Source organism: Varanus komodoensis, unplaced genomic scaffold, assembly GCF_004798865.1.
Source record: "Varanus komodoensis strain SLA01 unplaced genomic scaffold, ASM479886v1 scaffold1, whole genome shotgun sequence".
Lineage (NCBI taxonomy): Eukaryota > Metazoa > Chordata > Lepidosauria > Squamata > Varanidae > Varanus > Varanus komodoensis.
The window spans coordinates 2377734-2398736 of NW_025335268.1; the positions used below are offsets into that span (position 1 = coordinate 2377734).

General features: G+C 39.8%; 1 protein-coding gene across 1 annotated transcript in view; it reads right to left on the reverse strand.

Annotated features, from left to right (window-relative positions):
* Positions 1 to 21003, reverse strand: part of USH2A (usherin) — a 579889-nt gene that overhangs the window by 182649 nt on the left and 376237 nt on the right. The window contains exons 41-45 of the mRNA XM_044449731.1: positions 20400 to 20734; positions 14250 to 14372; positions 9408 to 9571; positions 4362 to 4571; positions 2834 to 3036 (exon numbers count right to left, since the gene is read on the reverse strand). Coding sequence (XP_044305666.1) covers positions 2834 to 3036; positions 4362 to 4571; positions 9408 to 9571; positions 14250 to 14372; positions 20400 to 20734 — 1035 coding nt within the window. The remainder of the gene's footprint in view (positions 1 to 2833; positions 3037 to 4361; positions 4572 to 9407; positions 9572 to 14249; positions 14373 to 20399; positions 20735 to 21003) is intronic.

Below are 21003 nucleotides of genomic sequence, written 5' to 3' on the forward strand. Positions count from 1 at the left end.
TTTCGGGGTAGGTCCTCTTTTCGGGGAAACATGGTATTAGTGATATTCCCACCTAACTCCAACTGCTTCAGCCATTCCCTTCTGCTATGGGTCTGGTTAGAGCTCATACAGAAGATGACTTGAGAACTTTTTATATAGACCCCTGGGAAGCATAAAAGAAGGTGCTGTTGATCATGATGATGAATGTCTCTTGGGCATTCTGCTCCATGGTCTTGAGGAAACCACTGTGGGCAAGAATGGATGATTGCTCCCCTTCTTGTGATGCTATGCCCTTGCCATGGACATCCAGTACCATCTGAGACAAAACAAGATGCACCAGATACTGAAAGAGAATGGGAGGTACACCCTGGTTCCCCGGTACCTTTAGAGAAGGAATCTAGACAAAACATATCAGCTGATGCTGTTCATGTCTCATCTTTACCTATCTCAGAATTTCAGTCAGCATTAAATGAAATAAAACCATGCTTACCACAAACTAAGCTCTGATTCAAAAAAAGTGCAGGATTTCTTTATGAGGCTATCCCAGAATTAAGGCTATTAGCTTATGGTTAATCATGGGGACAAACACAGAAGTTAATGTGCAGGAATTTGGAAAATTGATACGACAATGCTAACTATATTGGAACAAATAATTCCCTATCTCTTCCCTATCCCACAAACATAGAGGGCCCTATTCTATTTTATGAAGGAGAGGTATTCTGTAATTAAAGATTAATTCTGCAGATGTGGAACATTTCCTCACTAGTGCCCACTAAAGAGGATTATGCAGTTATGGAAATACTCATTTCACAGGGGACTCATTTCAAATGAGTGGCAGGGGATTCATTCCGAAATACTATGTTTAGGATTGGGACACTCCTCAGTTTTTGATCAGTTTGCCTTTTTGGAACTACCTGATTCTTTGTTTTTCTAAATAGTAACAATTAGCTTTCACGGTGAAGTATGAATGTTTGATGAACTTTGAAGACAGGAGACAACATATGACTCCTTTAGTTCTTAAGAGTACTTTAAATAGCTCTAAAGGAAGACTAATAATGTCACCTTTGCATTAGCAACTAAGAGGTCATTCAATGTACAAAAGTATACATTGACAGATGTCTACAAATGATTGCCAAAAGCAAGCCAAACACAAATCCAGAAACTGTTTAAGGAAGGTGAGGATTCAATAAGAAATGCTATATGAAAAAAAAAATCAAAACAAGCAATTAAATTGTTGGATTCTATGTTATAAGTCAGTGCTACAGATCTTGGTGCTAATATTGAAATAGAAGCTGGAGAACAAACTGATTAATGTTGCAGGACACATAACATGCCTATACTAAATTAATATGGAGGCCTCAAAGGTGTGAAAGCATTTGGAATTTGCATTTCTGCTGAGAAAAGACAAATGTGTGTCCATACAGAAACTGGAAAGTCATATGTGTATTCATGGGGGTTAGAGCCTGATGCTGCAGAGGGGCTGGAACATAGAAATCTGTTATGGTGTACCTTTGGGTGACGTTTATTTATGGCATGTTGCAACTGGATGCAAATTTTAGGACAAAGTATACATGATTACTGTTACAACCACCCCATACATAATTCAAACTTAGCCAAGTCTGAGTGAGACAAATAAAATGGGAAAGTTGCAATTAAAGCAACATACTCTTCAAGAAATGGATGCCATTAAATTATAGAAAAATATTTCTAAGCTTTTTTAAAAATATATATTCAGAGAACCTGAAAATTACATCTAGATTTTGGGAAAGTCTAAAGGGAAAGAAATAAGGAGGAGGAAAAGAGGGAAAATAAAGGTTTTAAATATTAATTGTATTTTTAAAAGACAAGGATTTCTTAGTTGAGAACAGCCTGTTCCACAAAGAGAAGGGAGGAGGGGGGAAATGATAAAAGGCTAACGAATGCAATATCATTATTTGTCTGGGTTGATGTATTATGCATGTCTGATGTTTTTAAAACAATTGCAATTTTCTTTTAATGAGTAGGAGTAGGATCTTTGTGTCTTTGTAATATATATTGTAAGTTCAGTATCTCAGGATCAAAGGAAATATAGTCTGATGTCCTTACAAGAGAAAACTATGAATACATTGTGCCACTATAAAAATAAATGTCTGCTCAAAATTAAACATTGCTGTGGGCTCATTGCATATGTGTGTACACACACACACACACACACACACAGAGAGAGAGAGAGAGAGAGAGAGAGAGAGAGAGAGAGAGAGAGAGATTAAGAAATGTAAATCCAGTTTTATGTATGTGAGTATAGAACTCCAGCTCAATCAGTGGAATTTGGGGATGGACTGACCAGCTTATTTCCAATCTGTGTAAATTTTGCAATTTTTCATTGTTCTTAAGTGGATTCCACTTAATCTGCTTCTTTAATCTGTAATTTTTAAAAACTTACACAAACAGTTGCAGTTAAATGGGTATAATGAATGCATTTTCTCACAAAATAGTACTTTATCATAAAATATACATTTTACACATATTTTAATATATTTTTGAGCCAAGAACTGATGTGAAAAATCCAAAGTATAATTTTAGGGTCATCCAGGGCAGGTCAGTTTGCAAGAGCATTTGCAAAAGCAGACACCTCCATTCTACATACATAGTGTACATGGATAAACATAGTCCCATAAATGCTTATATGTAGTTCTTATCTCCATGCTTAAATAGGTAGATAGGTAGACTGAATTCTTCCTTTAAAGACCAAGGAAGGTATGTCACACACAGACGCACATTGTTATGCATGCACACTACTATGCTGATGTTTGTTAATATCCCTACATCCATGTATGTATTTGTAATACATAATGAGAAAGAATGTTGTTCTAACCTGTATATCGTAGACGGTGAATGGAGACAAATCCCCTAAAAGGAAAGACCCAGGCTCCTTCATTCCAGTCTCGTATTGCTTATTATTTACATAGACAGAATACTCTGTGACAACACCATTTGGGTTTGAAGGCAATGTCCAGATGACACGTACAGCTGTACTGTTGATGATGACAACCTCTGGAGGGAACATGCCCTCCGGCTCTAGAAATAAAGGAAGATACTGAATAAACTCCAGCTGTCTCTGCAAAAGCAGTTGTTTAACCAAATGCAGATTTGAATTTAGGTTTAGCAAAGTGTCTGCAGTTTATCTACTTGCCTCTGATGGAGTTATCACTGTCTGTATCCCTTTCTAAATTGGCTTATTATAATCTCAGTTAGAAACAGTGGGAGATGGTGGTAAAGCGCTGTATACCACCAGCATCGCCTTGGTCTTTAGTAACAATGTGACCAGTGGGACACAATGATAAATTATCTACTTATCTGTGTGGCCCCATCTACAGTTATTTGGTCTGGATTCATCTTTCACATACCCCCATGGCAATTTTCTTTGTGAAGCAAATCTAAAATGCTCTCCTTGGTGAAATGTGACATATCACTAGCGTTTAGTAGACTTGTAGCTTGAGCAATGTGAAGCAATGTGCATTACTGTTATTATGTAAATGATTTTGGATGTTGATTACCATAGATAATGAAGAAGCCTTGCATCTTTTTTAAAACAAAACCCTTCCTTAGTTTTAAATTACACACATTATTTCAGCATGTCAGAAATAGCTATGCAAAAGACCTATTTTTATCTGGCAAGTCCATCTTAACCAGTTGAAAAATTGCACTTGCAGTGAGTTCTATTTCATAAACAAAAGAGGTCTGACCTTTGGCATTGCAAAGGAAATGCAATCCCCACTTAAAGTGCTTTGCTAATGACCTGGAACACTTGCTTCTGAGGTAATGATATTATAATGTTTATAATGAGACTTTATAAAGCCAAAAAGATTAGAAAGGCCATTCCAAACACATTTCAGATTCACAAGTTGCTTTCTTTCCTCCCCCTGCCCCCCTCCTACTTGCTAACTGACTTGGAAATGAGTCACAGGGAAATTCTCTCAAAGCCTGGATTTACACCTTTCATTTGTGGTGACTCAGGAATGTCCCACCATTGAATGTCACATCAGAAGTGCACTGCTTCACAGAGCCAATCTTTTGAAAACATGCTCATTGTTTTTTAAATTCCTCAATGTATTGACATGAATGCAACTCCAGACAGGGTATATGGATAGTAGTAAACAGGGCTGATTAAGAACAAAGTGGGTTAGTAGTCAGTATTAGAGCTTTGTGCTGCTGTCTCAGTGGGACCTTTTATTGATCGGCCACCTGATGACAACCAGCACTTAAGCATTTCAGCGTTATAGTCCTTTTCTCTTCTATACAGGAAATTTCATAATGGAAGGATGACTGATCTCAGCTCTAACAAACTTCAATCAATTTCATTCTCAGATTTTAAGCCAGGCTACCCTCAGTACTAAACCTACTTCCATCTGCTGTAGTCACATGCACTGCCTCACTGGTGATGCTGTGCATCCCATTGAAAACCTGCAGTAAAATCTGGTATTCTGTGTTCGGCCGCAATGCTCCAATGAAGGCATGGTTCTCACTGGCAGGGATCTTCTTGGAGTTGTTATGGCCAGTATCATTCCATAAGAGGAGGAAATATTCAGTGCTGCCTTGTAAATCTTGCAGGGCTGTATAATTAACAAAAACAAAACATATTTATGGCTTTAAATGATGACAAATCTCTTAAAATTTCCACCATTTATATGCAGTGGACCTAAAATTTGTTCACACAGCTGGGCTAATTCTGATGTTCCAACAGGTGAATATTAGGTGAATATTAGGTGGCTTCATAGAAAAGCATGTAGAGACGTATGGAACCTGATGGAGCACTGAATGCTCCAGAGGAAATTCTGGCAGCCAAAGCCAGCTATCCTATTGAAGCTCAATCACTTTATGGAACGCTGAGATGCATCTGTGAACATAGCTGTGTTGTGGAACTGAGCTACTCCTCGGTTTTCTGGGGAGCTCTGGGCAATTCTGGCTTGGATGACAAAGACAGCAGAAATGGAAAAGACTTTTTACAATAGCACATAACATCTAAGGGCACATAATCTCCCCACTGTGTAGTTGCTGCTTCTAGTGCACCTTCAAGTAACCATACAGAGTTTTCCAAGTGGTCCAGAGGGCCTGGTCTAACCTGGTAAAGCATATGTTAGAAGCCTGCTGTAATAATTTTGTGAAGCACTTCTGTTGATAATGAAATCCCTTGTTTTCATGCCAGCTTGAACGCTGCTTTCTATCTATATAATTCTAATTATATGGAATCAGTTTCGGTTTTTGAGGCCTAAAGATATGGACAAGACAAAACTTGTAGCTCTTTCACCTAAAACATGTACATTCAAGCCTTGCCCATCCAGGCATAATCAAGCTAAGCAGCTGGATCCAGGAATTCATGAATGTGTCTCTGAATTATGGAGCAGTGCCTACCACCTTGAAGGAGGCCTTGGTGCACTCATGCCTGAAAAAGCCTTCCCTGGATCTAGCAGATTATGTGAACTGTTTTCTGGTTGTTAATGCACTTTTTAATGCAAGGGGCTAGAGGGTGGCAGCTGTGCAGTTGCATACATTTTTGGAACATACAGTATCTCAACCCATTTCATTCTGGGTTCAGGCCTGTTTTTCAGACAGAGATAGCTTTGGTTCCCCTTCTCTATGAAAGTTCTGTAGGAAAGTCTAGTGAGCTAGCCAATATGGGTGGTTGTATAATTAATCAAATTATATGGAGTCAGTTTAAGAGGGTGAGAAGAGTGTGATGCTCCAAGTGATTGGCCCAGCTGTAGCATGACCTGTCTTGAGGGTGCAGTCAGCCCTTTCTCGTTTGGAAGGGAGGAAAGATATTCAGTTTGGAGTCACTTCCTATTATGAAGTCGCATTTCCTTGATGCGCAGTATTCTAACCTAGCCTATTTCTATTGTTATTGTTATGTGAAAGCAAAAGGAGAAGCACCTCTTTTTGGCTGGTTGCTAAGCTAAATACCAAATGGGCAACACCATCTAGACAGCCAAGAAACAGGACAGCATTAGCACTGCAAGTTAAAGGCAAACACATTTTCAGATAAAATGTTCAATTAGATCATCGACATAGAAATTTGTCATAAGCCTAAAGGTACTTACACTGCAGTGCTATGGTCCCTGTTCAAGAACCTTGGAGACCTTAGGATTTATTTATTTATTAACATTTGTATGCCGCCCTTCACTATCGCATCTCAGGACGGCTTACATGAATAAAAGCAAAACCATAAAACAATTGATAAAACAGAACAATACAATAAAATTATCAAAACCAGAACAGATAAACCCAATCAAAACAAAACAAAAGCAACTTTAAAATGATTAAAATACTAATTTTTAAAATAATGATTAAATAAAAAGGTTTTAACCTGGCGCCGTAGAGTATAGGCTCGGCACCAGGCGAACCTCACTGAGAAATGTATTCCATAATCTGGGCACCACCGCAGAGAAGGCCCTGTTCCCAGTAGATGTCCTTTTTACCTCCTTTAGGGAGGATGGATCAAGAAACATTTCCAAAGTCAGGCAGTACTTTGACCTTGGAAGGGGGAGCTGGCTTTCTACAGAGATCACAGGCAGCAACTTTTCTGACCACAGCCCAAGCAAAATGACCATTCCTCTGGGGTGACCCATCCCTTTCTTCCTGTTTCTCCTACCCAGAAACCCCCTCATGTGACCACCCCCCCCAGCCCTTACTTCCTTCTTAGAATTGGCGTGCTGATTCTCTTGTACTTGAGCCAGCAAACTCTCCCCAGCATGCTCTGTTTACTCAGGGTGAGGAGTTCAAGGGCGTTCAGCTCCAGTGCATCAGCTGGAGAGGCACAAGGCATGCTGGGGTAAGCTCTCATGAGGCTGCCAGCCTGACCCACTCTCTTCCTGAGCCTCAGCGGGGTTCAAGCATCAAGAGTGCCTCAGAAAAGGCCTCAGGGCCACATGTGGCCTGCGGGCCATGCATTGGACCATCTCAACATAAGGTTTTTATTTCTATTTTATTCCAGTAGTGCAATATTAACATGATTTGTATTTCCTAAACATCTAGATCCCATTGGCAACAAAGACATAAAACCAGTTATTTTCAAGTGATCTAGTTATTGGGGACTTTTTCTACCCCTGTGACAAAATAAAAACATTTGGAAGAAGGGAGATTGCTTAGTTTGCCTAGTGTAATGCATTTCAGCAATGAAAGAATAAATGAGGGTTTGCTCTAATGACCCTCACTTGATGTTTAACCTTTGCATTCATAAACAGATATCTAGAAAATTTCTGCAGTAAGAATGAAAATGAAGCCAGATTGCATTACCTCTATCTAGAAGGTCAGAGGTTCAGATTACTAAAGTAATGAAACTTCAGCAGCCTGCTTCAGATCTATTAGGTTTGTCAGTTTTTATAAGCATGCTTACTTCAGCCATCCAATTATAAAATAAGGAGCCTATATTTGCTGAGAGGCACTAGCAAGTGCTTACAGACAGATTTGCATGTACATCCCAAAGAATTAACCCACTACTTTGATGGACAGGTAATCTGGATTAAATGGATATGTTCCTTTTAAGATGACACAGCGCAAATGTACATCTGCATATACAAAAAAATCCATAACTCCCTTGGTAACAAAGCAGAGTTTGAAGAGAAATACTGGCTTTTGAACCATCAGAGTAACCTTAATAGCACTGAATTTTTGCCATAGTATGCTCAGAATTTTTATCTGTTAACATTGCAGCAGCTTGAAATGCATCTAGAACAGTAAATAGTTGTTGAATTAATTGCTGTATTCAGAATCACTGCTTCTATACATTATGGTCAAGTTCTGCTCTCTTGCTTAATAGGCCTCACCACATACATAATTTATACAAAACCAGTTCAATGTCCCTCTTTTACCCCTTCCTCAAATAGTTCAGCATTCATTTTGGTTTGGCACATTCACTTATTTTCAGCTTCCCCCATATCTATTAAACACACACACACACACACACACACACACACACACACACACACACAGAGTTTCTGCCAACAAAAACAGTGGTGGGAGAAGCTGCATTCTGTATTATTCCTGGTACTTGCTCTTTATTTTTCCCAGATTGTCCCAAATATTGACTCATTCTGAAAAAAAACTGGCAACCATCACAAAGAAATGAAGACCATTGCAAAAGAAAGAAAATCAGGCAGGCAGGCAGAAAGGAAGATTGCGCACACATACATGGCACCTTGGTGGGTGGTTCCCACAACCTCATCTTCTCTTGGAAGATGCAATGCCTGGGGCATTCTGGAAAAACGAAATAGCAGGCATCAGAAATGGTTAGAGAAATCTGTTCCTCCTACTGCCAGCAGTGACAAATCAGAGTAAAGAAAGACTTGGGGGGAAACCAGCAACCTTTTCCGCTGCTCCACCCCATCTTTGGAACTCCCTCCCTAGGGAAATTCACCTGGCGCCATCTTTATTTTCTTTTCAGCACCAGGCAAAGGCATACCTTTTAAATTTTTTTAACACTTATGCTAAATGCTGTGGCCCCTTTTATATTGTTTTTATAGATGTTTTAATTCATTGTGTTTTAATACGTTTTAATACGTTTTACTTTGTTTACATATGTATTGTAATCCGCCTAGGATGGCCTTGGCAGTTATAGGCATCCTATAAATACATGTATAAATAAATAAACTAATGAAGCATGAACCAAGTACAAGGTTGTCAACCACCAGTGACAAAACACAGCAGGGAAGCTAAACTGAAGACAATTCTTTCCTTTGGCCTCAGTCCCACACAGCCCCCACTCTATGCGAGCCATAGCCCAATCCCAAATTGAGTGAAAGGGCACAGATTTGTTCCTTTTAGCATTTGTTTTAAAACAAACTGAATGTGTACCAAATACAGCTCATTCTTATACATTATAGATATAAGATATAATAATGTTGTAAACCGTCCAGAGACAACAGTAATGGATGGCATACATTTTTAAAAAATAAATAAAATAAACACGTTTTCTGCATGGAGAGAACCTATGGACATATATCTATAAATGCCTAGAAACTGTAAATATATAACTTATAAAAGGCATGGGGCTTAAGACAGAGAAAGTGGGCTGGAAAGGAAAGGAATTTAGAGTATAAAAGGCCAACTTTCTTTCCAGATTTTATAATTTCCAAGCTATTTTGCTTGAAAGTAGGACAAACTAATAATTGCATTGCTCACCTTAGCAACATAGTTAACGTTACAAAAATGAACTGATGCTTGCAGGCATGATCTATACTTAATAAAGGCAACATCACTCAAGAATTTGGATCTCATATGTGAATGGGCCAGTATAGGTCTAACAGCGCTGATAAAACTTTCACATCACTTTGTATGCAAAAAATGTTAATAGTCACACATTCAGCTGTCTGTCATTAAATGGTGAGGAATTCAGTGCTGCACAAGTACATGGGAACCAGTTCTTTAATATTACAGATAATGAGGGTACTTACTTGGTGTGGACCACTCCACTTTTATAGCAGTATGGTTCAGGGGTTGTGCTGTTACTTTACTTCCTTTCTTTGGAAAGCCTGCCAATGTTGTAGCAATCACTTCTTTACTTGATGTATACCCTACATCATTGTGCACTATAAGCTTATATTCATATGTTGTGTACCTAAAGAAGATGGTTAAATATTAAAAGAAATAGGTCTGATATATTCTGAAGAATTCTGGCATGCTAAACATGAAATATTGTTCAGCCAACATAAAAATTGATATTCTTATTCTGAATCCAAGGGGAAAGAATAGCAGGTTTGCTTGAAATATCTGACCACAAGAGTACGGTAACAGCAAAATGAAATACTATATAGAATTGCTATTGTTTTCCAAAGTAGTGAGAGATTATAGCTCAATTCAAGATGCAATTAAAGCAATGGCAAGCTGCCAGTGTTTGGCTACAAAGTTGATTCAACAGTACTTTTTTCTCTTTTGGGAACACCACTGATCTGAAGTTCTACATCCCATTGTAACAGTATTTGCCTCTTGCTTCGTCAGCTGATCACACCGAAGATAATAATCTAATATCTCAAATAATGTAGCTGGGTCCATTCTGGCAGGATGTACAATGTCTGTTGTAAGAACAGCTGAAGGATATCTGTGCATATACTGATGTTTTAAAGGTATAAAACACCATATATACTGGTGTTTTAAAGGAACCCATAAACTTGGTTTTAAAGACATAATGAGGAAAACCATTCCTTTCCTCTCCTATCATACTGTTCCATATACATTGGGAAGAGGATAGCATATGCTTTCCCAGACTCCTGATCTCCACATACTCAGCTGAACCTCTGAGCAGAGCCTCAATATATGCAAGTTGCACACAGGCAGTTCAGTTCAATGCTCAGAGATTTAGAAGAGATTCCTAAACCCAAACTCCCCACTCACATATCAAAACTTCACTAAGGTGAAATTGTTTGCAGCCAGTAACACATTGCAATTAAAGAGGATGCTGAGAGTGGCACAGGAGAAAGCATTAGTCCAAGACCAAGACCTCTTCTAGCCAATACTATGTTGAATTGTGGGTGGAAAAGGACACTTTTGAGGAAATCTGGAGTTTTAGGGATGATTGTCACCTGGAAACTGGTGTCAAATTCAAGCAAGGCCCACAAAGCAGTAATTTAGGCATACATAGGATGGGGTTAAACACATAATGCAAAAGACTCTCAGGACTGAAAGTACCCTTTCAGGTGTGTTTGGCTTCTTGTTTGCATATGGACTGGCTGATCAAACATGGCAAATTCCACATTTCAATGGGACAATGGATTGGATGGATTTCACACACAGGTTCCAAACCACAAATGGTACCCAGGCACTTTAATTTACTGGTTTACCTCATGGGGAGGACTCTTATGGATAGGAGGAAATTGCAACTTGTTTTAATTACACAGAATGCAGCTGACCCTCTTGGTTTTATTATTTGTTTCATTTTTATACCACCCTATAGCTGAGGCTCTCTGGGCAGTTAACAAAAGTTAAAAATGCAAGCACTAAAGAGAAAAAATAAATTAAATAAGACAATAAAACCACAGTAATTGCAACCGAATCAACACAGAAGTATAGCAAAAGTACAGAATAAAATCTAATATTAAAACTGAAGTTTAAAAGATTAACTGTTAAAATACTGGGAAATAAAAAGGTTTTCACCTGGCACTGAAAAGAATACAGAGTAGGTACCAGGTACACCTCTTTCGAGAGTTCATTCCATGCCAGTGGTGCCACAACTGAAAAGGCCCTTCTCCTGGTAGCCACCCTCCTTACTTCCTTTGGAAGAGGCTTCCAGGTAGAAGATGATTTAGGGTCCAGGTAGGTACATGAGATGTCACATTCCTTCAGCTAACCTGGCACCAACCCATTTAGGCCTTCAAATGCTAATACTAGCATTTTGAATCAGGCATGGACTTCAACTGGCAACCAGTAAAGCTGGAAGAGGACTGGCATAATATGTTTTCATAAGCCAGTGCCCATTAATAATTCTGCTGCCTTTTTTTGGATCAGATGAAGTCTTGGGACCATTTTTGAGGACAGTCCCATGTAAACCACATTGCAGTAATCCAAATGAGAGGTTACCAGAACATGGATTATTATAGCTAGGCTCTGTCTGTCCAGATAGGTCTGATTTGGACAGCTAGGTGCTCCATGCCACTGAGTCCACTTGTTCCTTAAGTGATAGTGCTAGATCCAGAAGCATCACCAAACTATGAACTTTCCCCTTTAGACGCAGTACAAGTCCATCCAGAACAGGTTAAGATCACCCAACTGGATGAATGAATCACCCACTAACAGCTGCTCAATCTTGTCTGGATTGAGTTTCAGTCTTTTGGCCCTCATCCAATCCCTAGCATGCTCAGATGCTAATTCAGAGCATCCACTGCCTCACCTGGGTTTGATTAAAAAGAGAGGTAGAGCTAAGTGTCATCCACATATTGGTGATATCTCAGCCCATGCCTCTGGTTAACCACCCCAGTGGTTTCATGCAGATGTTAAATAGCATAGGCAATAAAATGGAGCCCTGTGGTATCCCATGGCACCACCTTCTAGAATTGGCTGGCCAAGTAAGAGTGAGACCACCGCAATGCTGTGCTTCCTACTCCTAGCCCAGCCAGCCTATCCAGAAGGATACCATAGTCGATGAAATTAAAAGTTGCTGAGAGGTCCAGGAGAATCAAGAGGGTTGCAGTCCCCACACCTTTCTCCCTGCAAAGGTCATCCCCAGGCAGTTTTCCTTCCAAAATCAGGCCCAAAACCTGATTGAAATGGGTATAGATAATCCATTCCATTCAAGAGTGCCAGGAGCTGTTCAGCTGCACCCCCTCAAGCAGCTTGCCCAGGAAGGGATTGTTGGCCACTGGATGATGTTAACATCCTCTGGGTCCAGGTTAGGCTTTTTCAGGAGTGGCTTAATTGCAGCCTCTTCTAAAGAAGCTGGCACCACTTCCTCTCTCAAGGAGGCATTTACAGCCTCCTGAACTCAAGTAGAGAGTCCTTCCTTAATTGTTGTAATAAGCCATGAGGGGCAAAGGGCAAGCATATAAGTTTTATTGGATGCTGGTCCAATAAAACAGTCAGTGCTCTGGATGTCTTTGTGGTGGAACTGCATTCAGTGTCCAATTCATAACATCTGAGAGAATTTATCTTCAAAGTGCTGTGCAAATTCATTGCACTACTGAGTTGTTGAGACAGCCCCATGGTTGTCATTGCAGCCATGAGGTCCTGAGCTTCCCCAGATAAAGCAGCCTCAGCATTGAATGTAAGATGCCACAACTATCAGCCTGGGAGTCCACATCACCAGGTCCAAGACCACCTCCATCAGGTCAGGCAGGGAATTTGATGTGCAGCAGGGTGGGCACTCAGCACAAGGTACAAGCACTCAAGACCCACACTTGAGTGAACAGGAAGCCTAGAGAGGGGATCATATTCCTATAGATCACAGCCGCCACCCTCACCCCAGTCCTTGAGTCAATGCTGCCGCTGTACTGAGTACCCAGGGGGCATAACAGAGAGTAATCCCTCCCAGCTCAGCCACCCAGGTTTCAGTGACACAAGCCAGGTCAGCTCCCTCATCAACAATCAAGTCATGAATGGGGGTGGTGGGGGGGGGGTTCTTATTCTGGGCCAACCTGGCATTCAGTTGCAGAAGGACCAAGCCTTAGGGTAAGATGGAAAGACTGCCAAGAATTATCTGACAGGGGAAGGACCAGAAAAGGGGATAGTTGTGAATTATTTAGCCCCTCTTTTGTTGATCACCCAATGCCATTCTTCCTCCTACCTGTGACCTCAGCAATAGCAACTGCTGTGCAGTGCCCTCTTCCTCCGCCAAAGTCCAACACCCGGGCACCAAACAGGAGATGCCCTTTGGCACTGCCCTTCAGCTGCTGCCTTGGTCTTGGTTCCATGAAGTAGCTGCTGGTGGTAAGGTCCCACCTCTGGAGCACAGTCACTGCTTCTCCAGGGACAGGCAGGTGTGTTAACTTGAAGTGAGTGCATGGTGGTCCCGGAATTGATCAGAGCACCACACATATACTTTAAGTAAATATAAACAAGTGAGTCATCTACAGGATGCAACAGGATTCATGTAACAGACAGTCTGATTCCATGACTAGGAAATATGTAAAAGCTATCATGGTTGACTATCTCAGGAAAGGGTCCTCTGTTCTCTTCCCTGAGAGAGGGAGGAGAAATTGATACCTCTGTCATTCCCTGCAGAAGACTGAAAGAAGATGGGATGCTATTTGGAGGTAGAAAACTGGCTTAATTGAAAAAAGATGCCTTACACTGCTCCCCCATTGGCAATTCTCAGTGGCTTCTTTAGTTAACAAGAAATTCTCAGATGTGTGTGGGGAAATTACATATGATTCCATCAAGAAATAGTAAACTTCCAAGGAACCCAAGGCTCCCTAGACTTGACGCATCACTGATTTACAGGGTTGATTCCCCCTATGCTGATATGTCCCTTGCCAATAAGCAAGCCAATTTCTCTTTAAAATTAAATACTTGCAAACTGCTTGCTTAGTACCCCCAACAGTTCAATTTTCACTTTCTTGAGAGTGGTATGTTTTGGGAGGAGAAAAAGCAAAATGAAATGGCATTCAGAACACAGGGGTTACAAAATAGCAACAAACAAAAATCACAGGTGTGTTAATAAAGGCTAATACCAAAGGAGATGACAGAAAATATTCCATTACATAATTAACATGTTCACAACACAGAGACACAAGGAACGCTTTGAACTATTAAGCGTGGGCTATACAAAATGCTAGCATTTGTTTTTTATAGTTTTTTTGTAATCTCACCTGCTAAGACCCTTATCTTCATAAAACCACTGAGTTCCTGAGTAAATATTGTGCCAGAGATTTAAATCTTCAGGGGGATTTGATGCAAGTGGCTGCTGGATTTTACGTCTCAGGAGCTCATACCTAACACAAAAGACAAGCAGAATGCTGGGATTATCTCAACTAATGTTATTACCAAAAAAAGAAAAAAGAAAAATCAGGTTGTTTTTAAAAGTCACATATTATTTTGTTTTTACAGCTGTAATATGTAAATGCAATGTTTTAGGATTTGAGACTCAATTATATGTTTTGTAACACTTCCTTGATTAGGAAGAAAGATTCTGAGAGTGTTTAATGGCTTATGACATTAAACGTTGGCATAACCTTTTACAATAACTTGACTGAAGTTTCCATCGATAAACTTCTTTCGGACAGCAAGCCTTAAGTCACAGAAGGAAATCTCGGTGGGATCTTTGATATTCTTTCTAAAAGCAGCACCCACACTGCAAATGTAAACCAGTTAATATTTGTTTAAGTATGATTTCTCATGAAACAATTTAGAAACTGTAATTGTAAGCAGCCACATTTAGAAATACGCACTTCTCCCATTCCATTTCAGCATTGTTCTTTGGCTTCTCTTTGCCCTGCATTCCTTCAGTCCTTCTACTGAGGATGCCAAAGCTGAAAGCCAAAATTTATGTGACCAAAGCAGCAGCACCACACACAAGAAAAGCCTCCCACAAGCTCAAGAAAGCCACAATTTGCAGAATTATTTAAAAAAGGAAAACAAAACAAAACAACCCTTAACGGAAGCGAAGCCTCCCAAATAAGTCAGAGAGGACTGAGCATGCTCTGTAGCCATGGAATGCTGCTTCATTCATTCATTCATCCATGCATGCATGCATGCATCCATCCATCCATCCATGCAATTTGTATAAAAGCCACTTGTTACCATAATGTTCTTTGATGGAAGGTGAATAGAAAAGCATGGGGCAAGCTGGCTGACTTTGTTGCCAGTTCCACTTGTTGCTCCATAATTCTGATTTAATTAAATGAATTTCTAAAATTAATTATATGATTGACCCCTGCACAGTTTGCTTACGAATGGATGATGCAGTCAAATATCTTTCGTGACTTTCACATGTGGTTCTTATTGCTACTGCTACTATACCGCATTCATATCCCACATTTTTCCTCCTGTAAGGAACCCATGACAGGTTACATAGTTCTTCCCACTTCATTTTTATCCTCACAATAACAATCCTGTGAGGTACAATGGGCTGAGAGTCTGTGACTGGGGATAAGTCACCCAGTTAGATTCACTGCTGAGTGGGGACTAGAACTTGGATCTCCCAGGTCCCCAGTCCATCACAAAAACACACCGGTTCTCACTTTATAAAGTCAGTTTTCATATTTGCTATTTTTAAATTCTTCCAGGTTTTTTTTAACTTGTTTAAAAAAGGACTTAACAACAGGTCCTAGGGCTGTCTTTTAATAAAAGGTACATGTTCCTTTCCCTCTCTCTTTTTACAGGTAATAACTGTTCCAAGTGACTAGAGAGACTGGCTGCCATTCATGTGCACTGTACCCAGGGACACTGTATGGGAAACAAAGATGGCTTTCCACTTGGACCCATCTATCTTTGTTTATTTCTATACAATGTATCAGGAAGGAAAGCACCAACCCAGGGATGCTGTATGAAAAAGAAAATTGATTGGGCATATGGGGATAGACATCTCTTTTTTTCCATGCATTTCATCATGTCCTGTGACTCCCAGGGGCATTTGTAGAAAGGGATATATGAGAAATTTGTTGGAGTTCATTTTTCAACAAAATTTAGCTAATACACACACCCAAGAACCTAACACAGACTTGAACACATGTGGTCGGAAGTCCAAGCCTGCAGGTGTGAGTTTCACAAGAAAAAATGTGTTCCAAATCATGTATGTTCTTTTGTACATATAAAATGCATACATTTGAAAAAAGCACAGGACAACACTTTATTTTATAAAAAGTGGACTTTCCAAATGTAAACGATTGAAGTGTACGTACAGGGAAAAGCACATGATATGGACACGTAAGTTAAAAGTTGCCCTGTATGACGAACTATACTTAGAGAGAGAGGAGGAGGAGCATAACCATGTTGGAACTCCTGGATCTCAGCAGCTTTTGATCCCATCAAACATGAATCCTTCTTTGAGGTGAGAGTAGGGAGTACTGTACTGCAGTGGTTCCACTCGTACTTGGACAGTCAGCTCCAGAAGGAGGTGGTCAGGGAATATTGCTTAGCCCCTTGGATTTTCCAGGATGGGGTTCACTAGGGACCAGTCTTGTCCCTTATACTATTTAACATCTACAGGAGACCACTAATTGGCATCATCCAGAGTTTTGGAATCCATTCAGTCTACTTAAGGCATGTAGCTCTATTTCTCAGGTAAGGGTGTGGATGTACTAAACTGGTGCTGGTAATAAAAATGGACTGAATGAGGGCTTACAAATGAAAGCTCAGTCCAATGGATGTTACTTCAAGGTGAACTTGATGGAGGAAATTCAAACTGTTCCGTGTCACATTCCCCTTGGAAGAACAGGTTTGTAGCTTGGGGGTGCTCCTTTGTTACTTTGTTACTCAGTGGTACTCCATGCCACTGAGGTGACCTCAGTGGCATGGAGTACCTTCTACCAGTTTTGGCAAAGGTATGCCCCTAATCTTAAATCTTAAATGCACTTTACATGAGGCTGTCCTTGAAAAACATGTAGAACCAGCAGATTATGCAAAACTTGCAAGTCGGATTAATTACAGGAACCAGAAGGTTCAAAACAAAGAACACCCATTCTGCCATGCTTACATTTGCTGCCTATATGCTTCTGAACCCAATATAAGGTGCTGGACTGGACCACAATAGCTGATGGAATGTCTCTTCCAAATATAATCTGCCCAGACATGATGATCAAGGCCTGGGGCCTACCTTTGATTGCCACTTCTGAGGGAGACTTGCTTGGTGGCAGCAAGAAGGGCCATCTCAATGGCAGCCCCACCCCCCATGTCAACTGCTTAAAAGGTGACTTAATTTGTGTAAGCTATAGCAGCTTTTAGCATTTGGTTTAAAATTTAACTTTTAAATTTTGCATTATAGTTTATGATGCTTTTATTGTCATTTTGTATTTTATATTGTATTTTATCTGCTGCTGTAAACTACCAGCGACCTTTGGCTGTTGGGCAGCACAGAAATATAATAATTACACACACACCACATACACATACATACACATATCAGCTGATTTTGCTTTGGAAACCAAACTAAATGAATTCCTGAAGTATCCTTAAGTTTGCTGCAGTTCTAGTTATTTTATTTGCATTTTTTCTTATTTCTGCCTCATCATTGCATATGTGCCCATTTGTAAAACCTGCAAAAAAGCTATGCTGATGTGTTGTACAGATGATTGCACTAAGATTTTTTTTTCTTCTGCCATGTTTTACTAATGCACACATGTACACTGAGCAACTGTCTCACAAAATAATATTGATGGATACAGAATCTTACAGTTCAACTTTGATCAATGCACATACACAGAAGAACTTCAATCTAATTATGCATAAATTTATGTCAAAGCATGTTTGCTTTAATCAATGCACATGTACACATTAGTAATATAGATGAAGGAATGGAAAGATGCAGTGAAATGCATGCATACATGGCTTTATTTAGATTTTGGAAATTAAAAAAGGAGTTAAAAATACCAAGTTATTTAAGATTGGCACTGGAACAAATGAGTTGTGAATTATGTAATAAATACTTTGGGCCTAAGATGTAGGGTTGGATTGAAATCAATGGAACTAAAGAAATTCAACTTCAGGTACTCTGACTTCAGTTCATTTGTAGACTGAAAGCTGGTTTCCCTTCATACACTTTCATCATCTCTAGTCTGCAAGAAAACAGCTAAAAACTGAATTCCAATGTTAACATCATCAAAATATTCTGCTGTTTTCTCATCAAAAGAACTATTTCAATGCTATTAGTTTATCAACACCAATAGAACTGCCTTCCCTCCATAAAAATCCAGAAATATTTAGTTCTGGTTGGTCTCTCTGTAATTTGATGGGGAAGGCATGGGAAATCTTTTAAAGCCTTGGCAAGTAACTGTATAAAAATCCCCTTCGGTGGTGGTGGCTGCCCAAACCACTTTTCTCTCTATCACATTGTGCTGAACAGCTTGAATGGTTGTTCTGGTTGGAAGCCATATGGCACACCATGAAGAAAATGAAGTTTACAGGTGCAAGTTTTGCTGTATTACTTCTATCACTAGAAATGTATAGAAGTGTGAATTGCTTCTCCAAAACAGACTTAAAACTGCCTTATTATATTCTTATCTATAATACTATATGTGTCTAGTTATTTTACTGCAGGTATGTCATAGTTGCATATTAGGCAAGAACAATAGGATTATCTCAGCGCATATGTAGATGTATCTTCTCACTTTCTTATTCCTAGGCCAGTCTTCCACAATCTGGCACCCTCCAATTATTTGGGATCATAGCTCCTTTCAGTCCTGACCACTGGCCACACTGGCTGGTGCTTATGGGAATTGTAGTCCAAAACGTCTAGAAGGCACAAGAAAAGTAACTCTATCTGATAGAGTGATATGTAATGTCTTTGCAGACTGTATGTTAAATCCAATGTTGCACAAAGCAGATATCCACAGATAAAATGGGACTTGTTCTCTTTTTCTCCTCTCCCCTGTAACCAACTATGTGCTCCAAAAATCTGCTGTGGAGTGTCCTCCAACCCTCCAGGGAAGATATGATATAGAAACTATTCTGCCAGTGGTTTCCATTCTGCTGCTGGCTGGTCACTGTTAGAGACAGAGAAGGTGCTGGAACAATCATGAAGAGGGTGGCTTTTACACTGATTCTCCAAATACATTATACATCAACAGACCCTCATACACCAGTTCTCTACTGTTCCACCCAAGAATTCTGTAGCGGCTTTTTCTTGCTTCACTGAAATACTAACCAGCATTAACTCAATAAAAAGGCCTTTGGGCCTTAGTGTAAGGTTGCTGAATTTCCAGGAAACTAGGAAATCCCAATTCCCTGGAAAGAACACATTACAAAATGGATGGTCTCAAATATTTCGTGGCATAATTTCAAATGTGCATCACCACAGATGCAGAGTTCTATTTCTGGACTATAACAAACAGAGCTAAGTACTACAGATTAATTGTTTTCACTTCTTGTCAAGAACCCTTTCAAGCAATCTTCCCACTCCAAACTGTTAGAGCTCCTAGAGATGGATGACACCATGGATAGATCCATCTCAAAACAGCGTGATTTCTTGGGGAGAAGTCTGCAGGTTTATTCTTGTAGGAGGAAATGAGTACTGATTCAGGAACAAAGGCTCCATTACTGGAAAGTGTCATTCTCTTGAGAAGCAAATCAGTAACATTCATGTAAGAAGAATCATTAGGTCCAAAGCAGAATTCTTTGAAAGAAGGAAACACATCAGGACAAGTGGACAGACTTGTAATATATTGCAACCAAGCCTTGGGTGGGGCTAAGGAGGCTCTGGTAACATAAACCCACATGTGAGGTCTAGCTTTTGCTAGAAATAATGCCTTTGCTTTAGCTCTTTATTTGTACCCTTACTTGTATTATGGACCTTTGGAGTTCTGCCTGATGCTGCTTTTTGGAACTCTGATTATACTTGACAGATATCCTCTGTGTTTGACCTTGCCTATGTCTCTGACATCTCTCTGGGAAACCCATGTTTTCCTGGTATATGGTGCTTGACTATTGGCTTACTTTGACTTCTCTATTGCAATTAGCTTTGTGTTTGCATAACAGAGAGATGAACTTTGTTGAGGCAGGACATTCTAGCAATTATTCCACACTCATTTGTTAGCTGTGAAACATCTTGCAGTTTATATTGGGAAGCTTTTTATACTACTGATCATCACATAAACTGAAAATATATCTTATAAATACCCATCATCCCCCTGCTAGTGTGGTGGGCAAGAAATCTTTTAAATAGGCTTCTTTGTCATTAATGATTATCTTATTTCAGAAGCCTCTGGTAACCTGGTATAAGAATGGGACAGAGCTTAAAAGCAAATTTTCTTAAGAAATACAGAAGCACATATTGCAATACAGTTGCATGTATCACTGCATGTTACCTTATGTGGGGTCCATTGGGCCTGGATGGTGGTTGCCAGGAAACAGCAATAAATGACTCACTGATTGGGATCACAGACAAAGGGCTAAGACCCTGGGGAAGTGTTGGATGGGTACTCATGAACGTAGGTAGACTCTCTGTGCATCCTCCAATGTAGTCACCACCTCCAGAGCAAACTATTATGGTGACTGAGTAGTTTGTGAAAGGGACCAGGTTGGTCACTATCTGGCTCATTGATGATGACAAGTTGCTGGTAAGAGTTATTCGAGGATCTGGCATGCGGATCTCATAACTCAGTATTTCTCCATTTGGGATAAATGGAGAATTCCAGGAAACCTGAAAAAAAGATAGTTCTTTAAATGATATAGATTTTTGCAAAATAATGGAAAAATCAAATTAACAAACCTCTATTCTTATGGTGCTTCAATTTTAAACAAGACTTGGGTCAGGCAACTAGAGAACAGCTTCAAACATAAGGCTGTCTTCTGTAAAACAAAATGGGAGGGCACATGGCTACTCTAGAAGCTGTTCATTGGCAAAGAGCAGTATTTTTTTTTTTACTTATGCCAGTACAAATAGCTAGGAAAATAGTTTGCCCAGATATT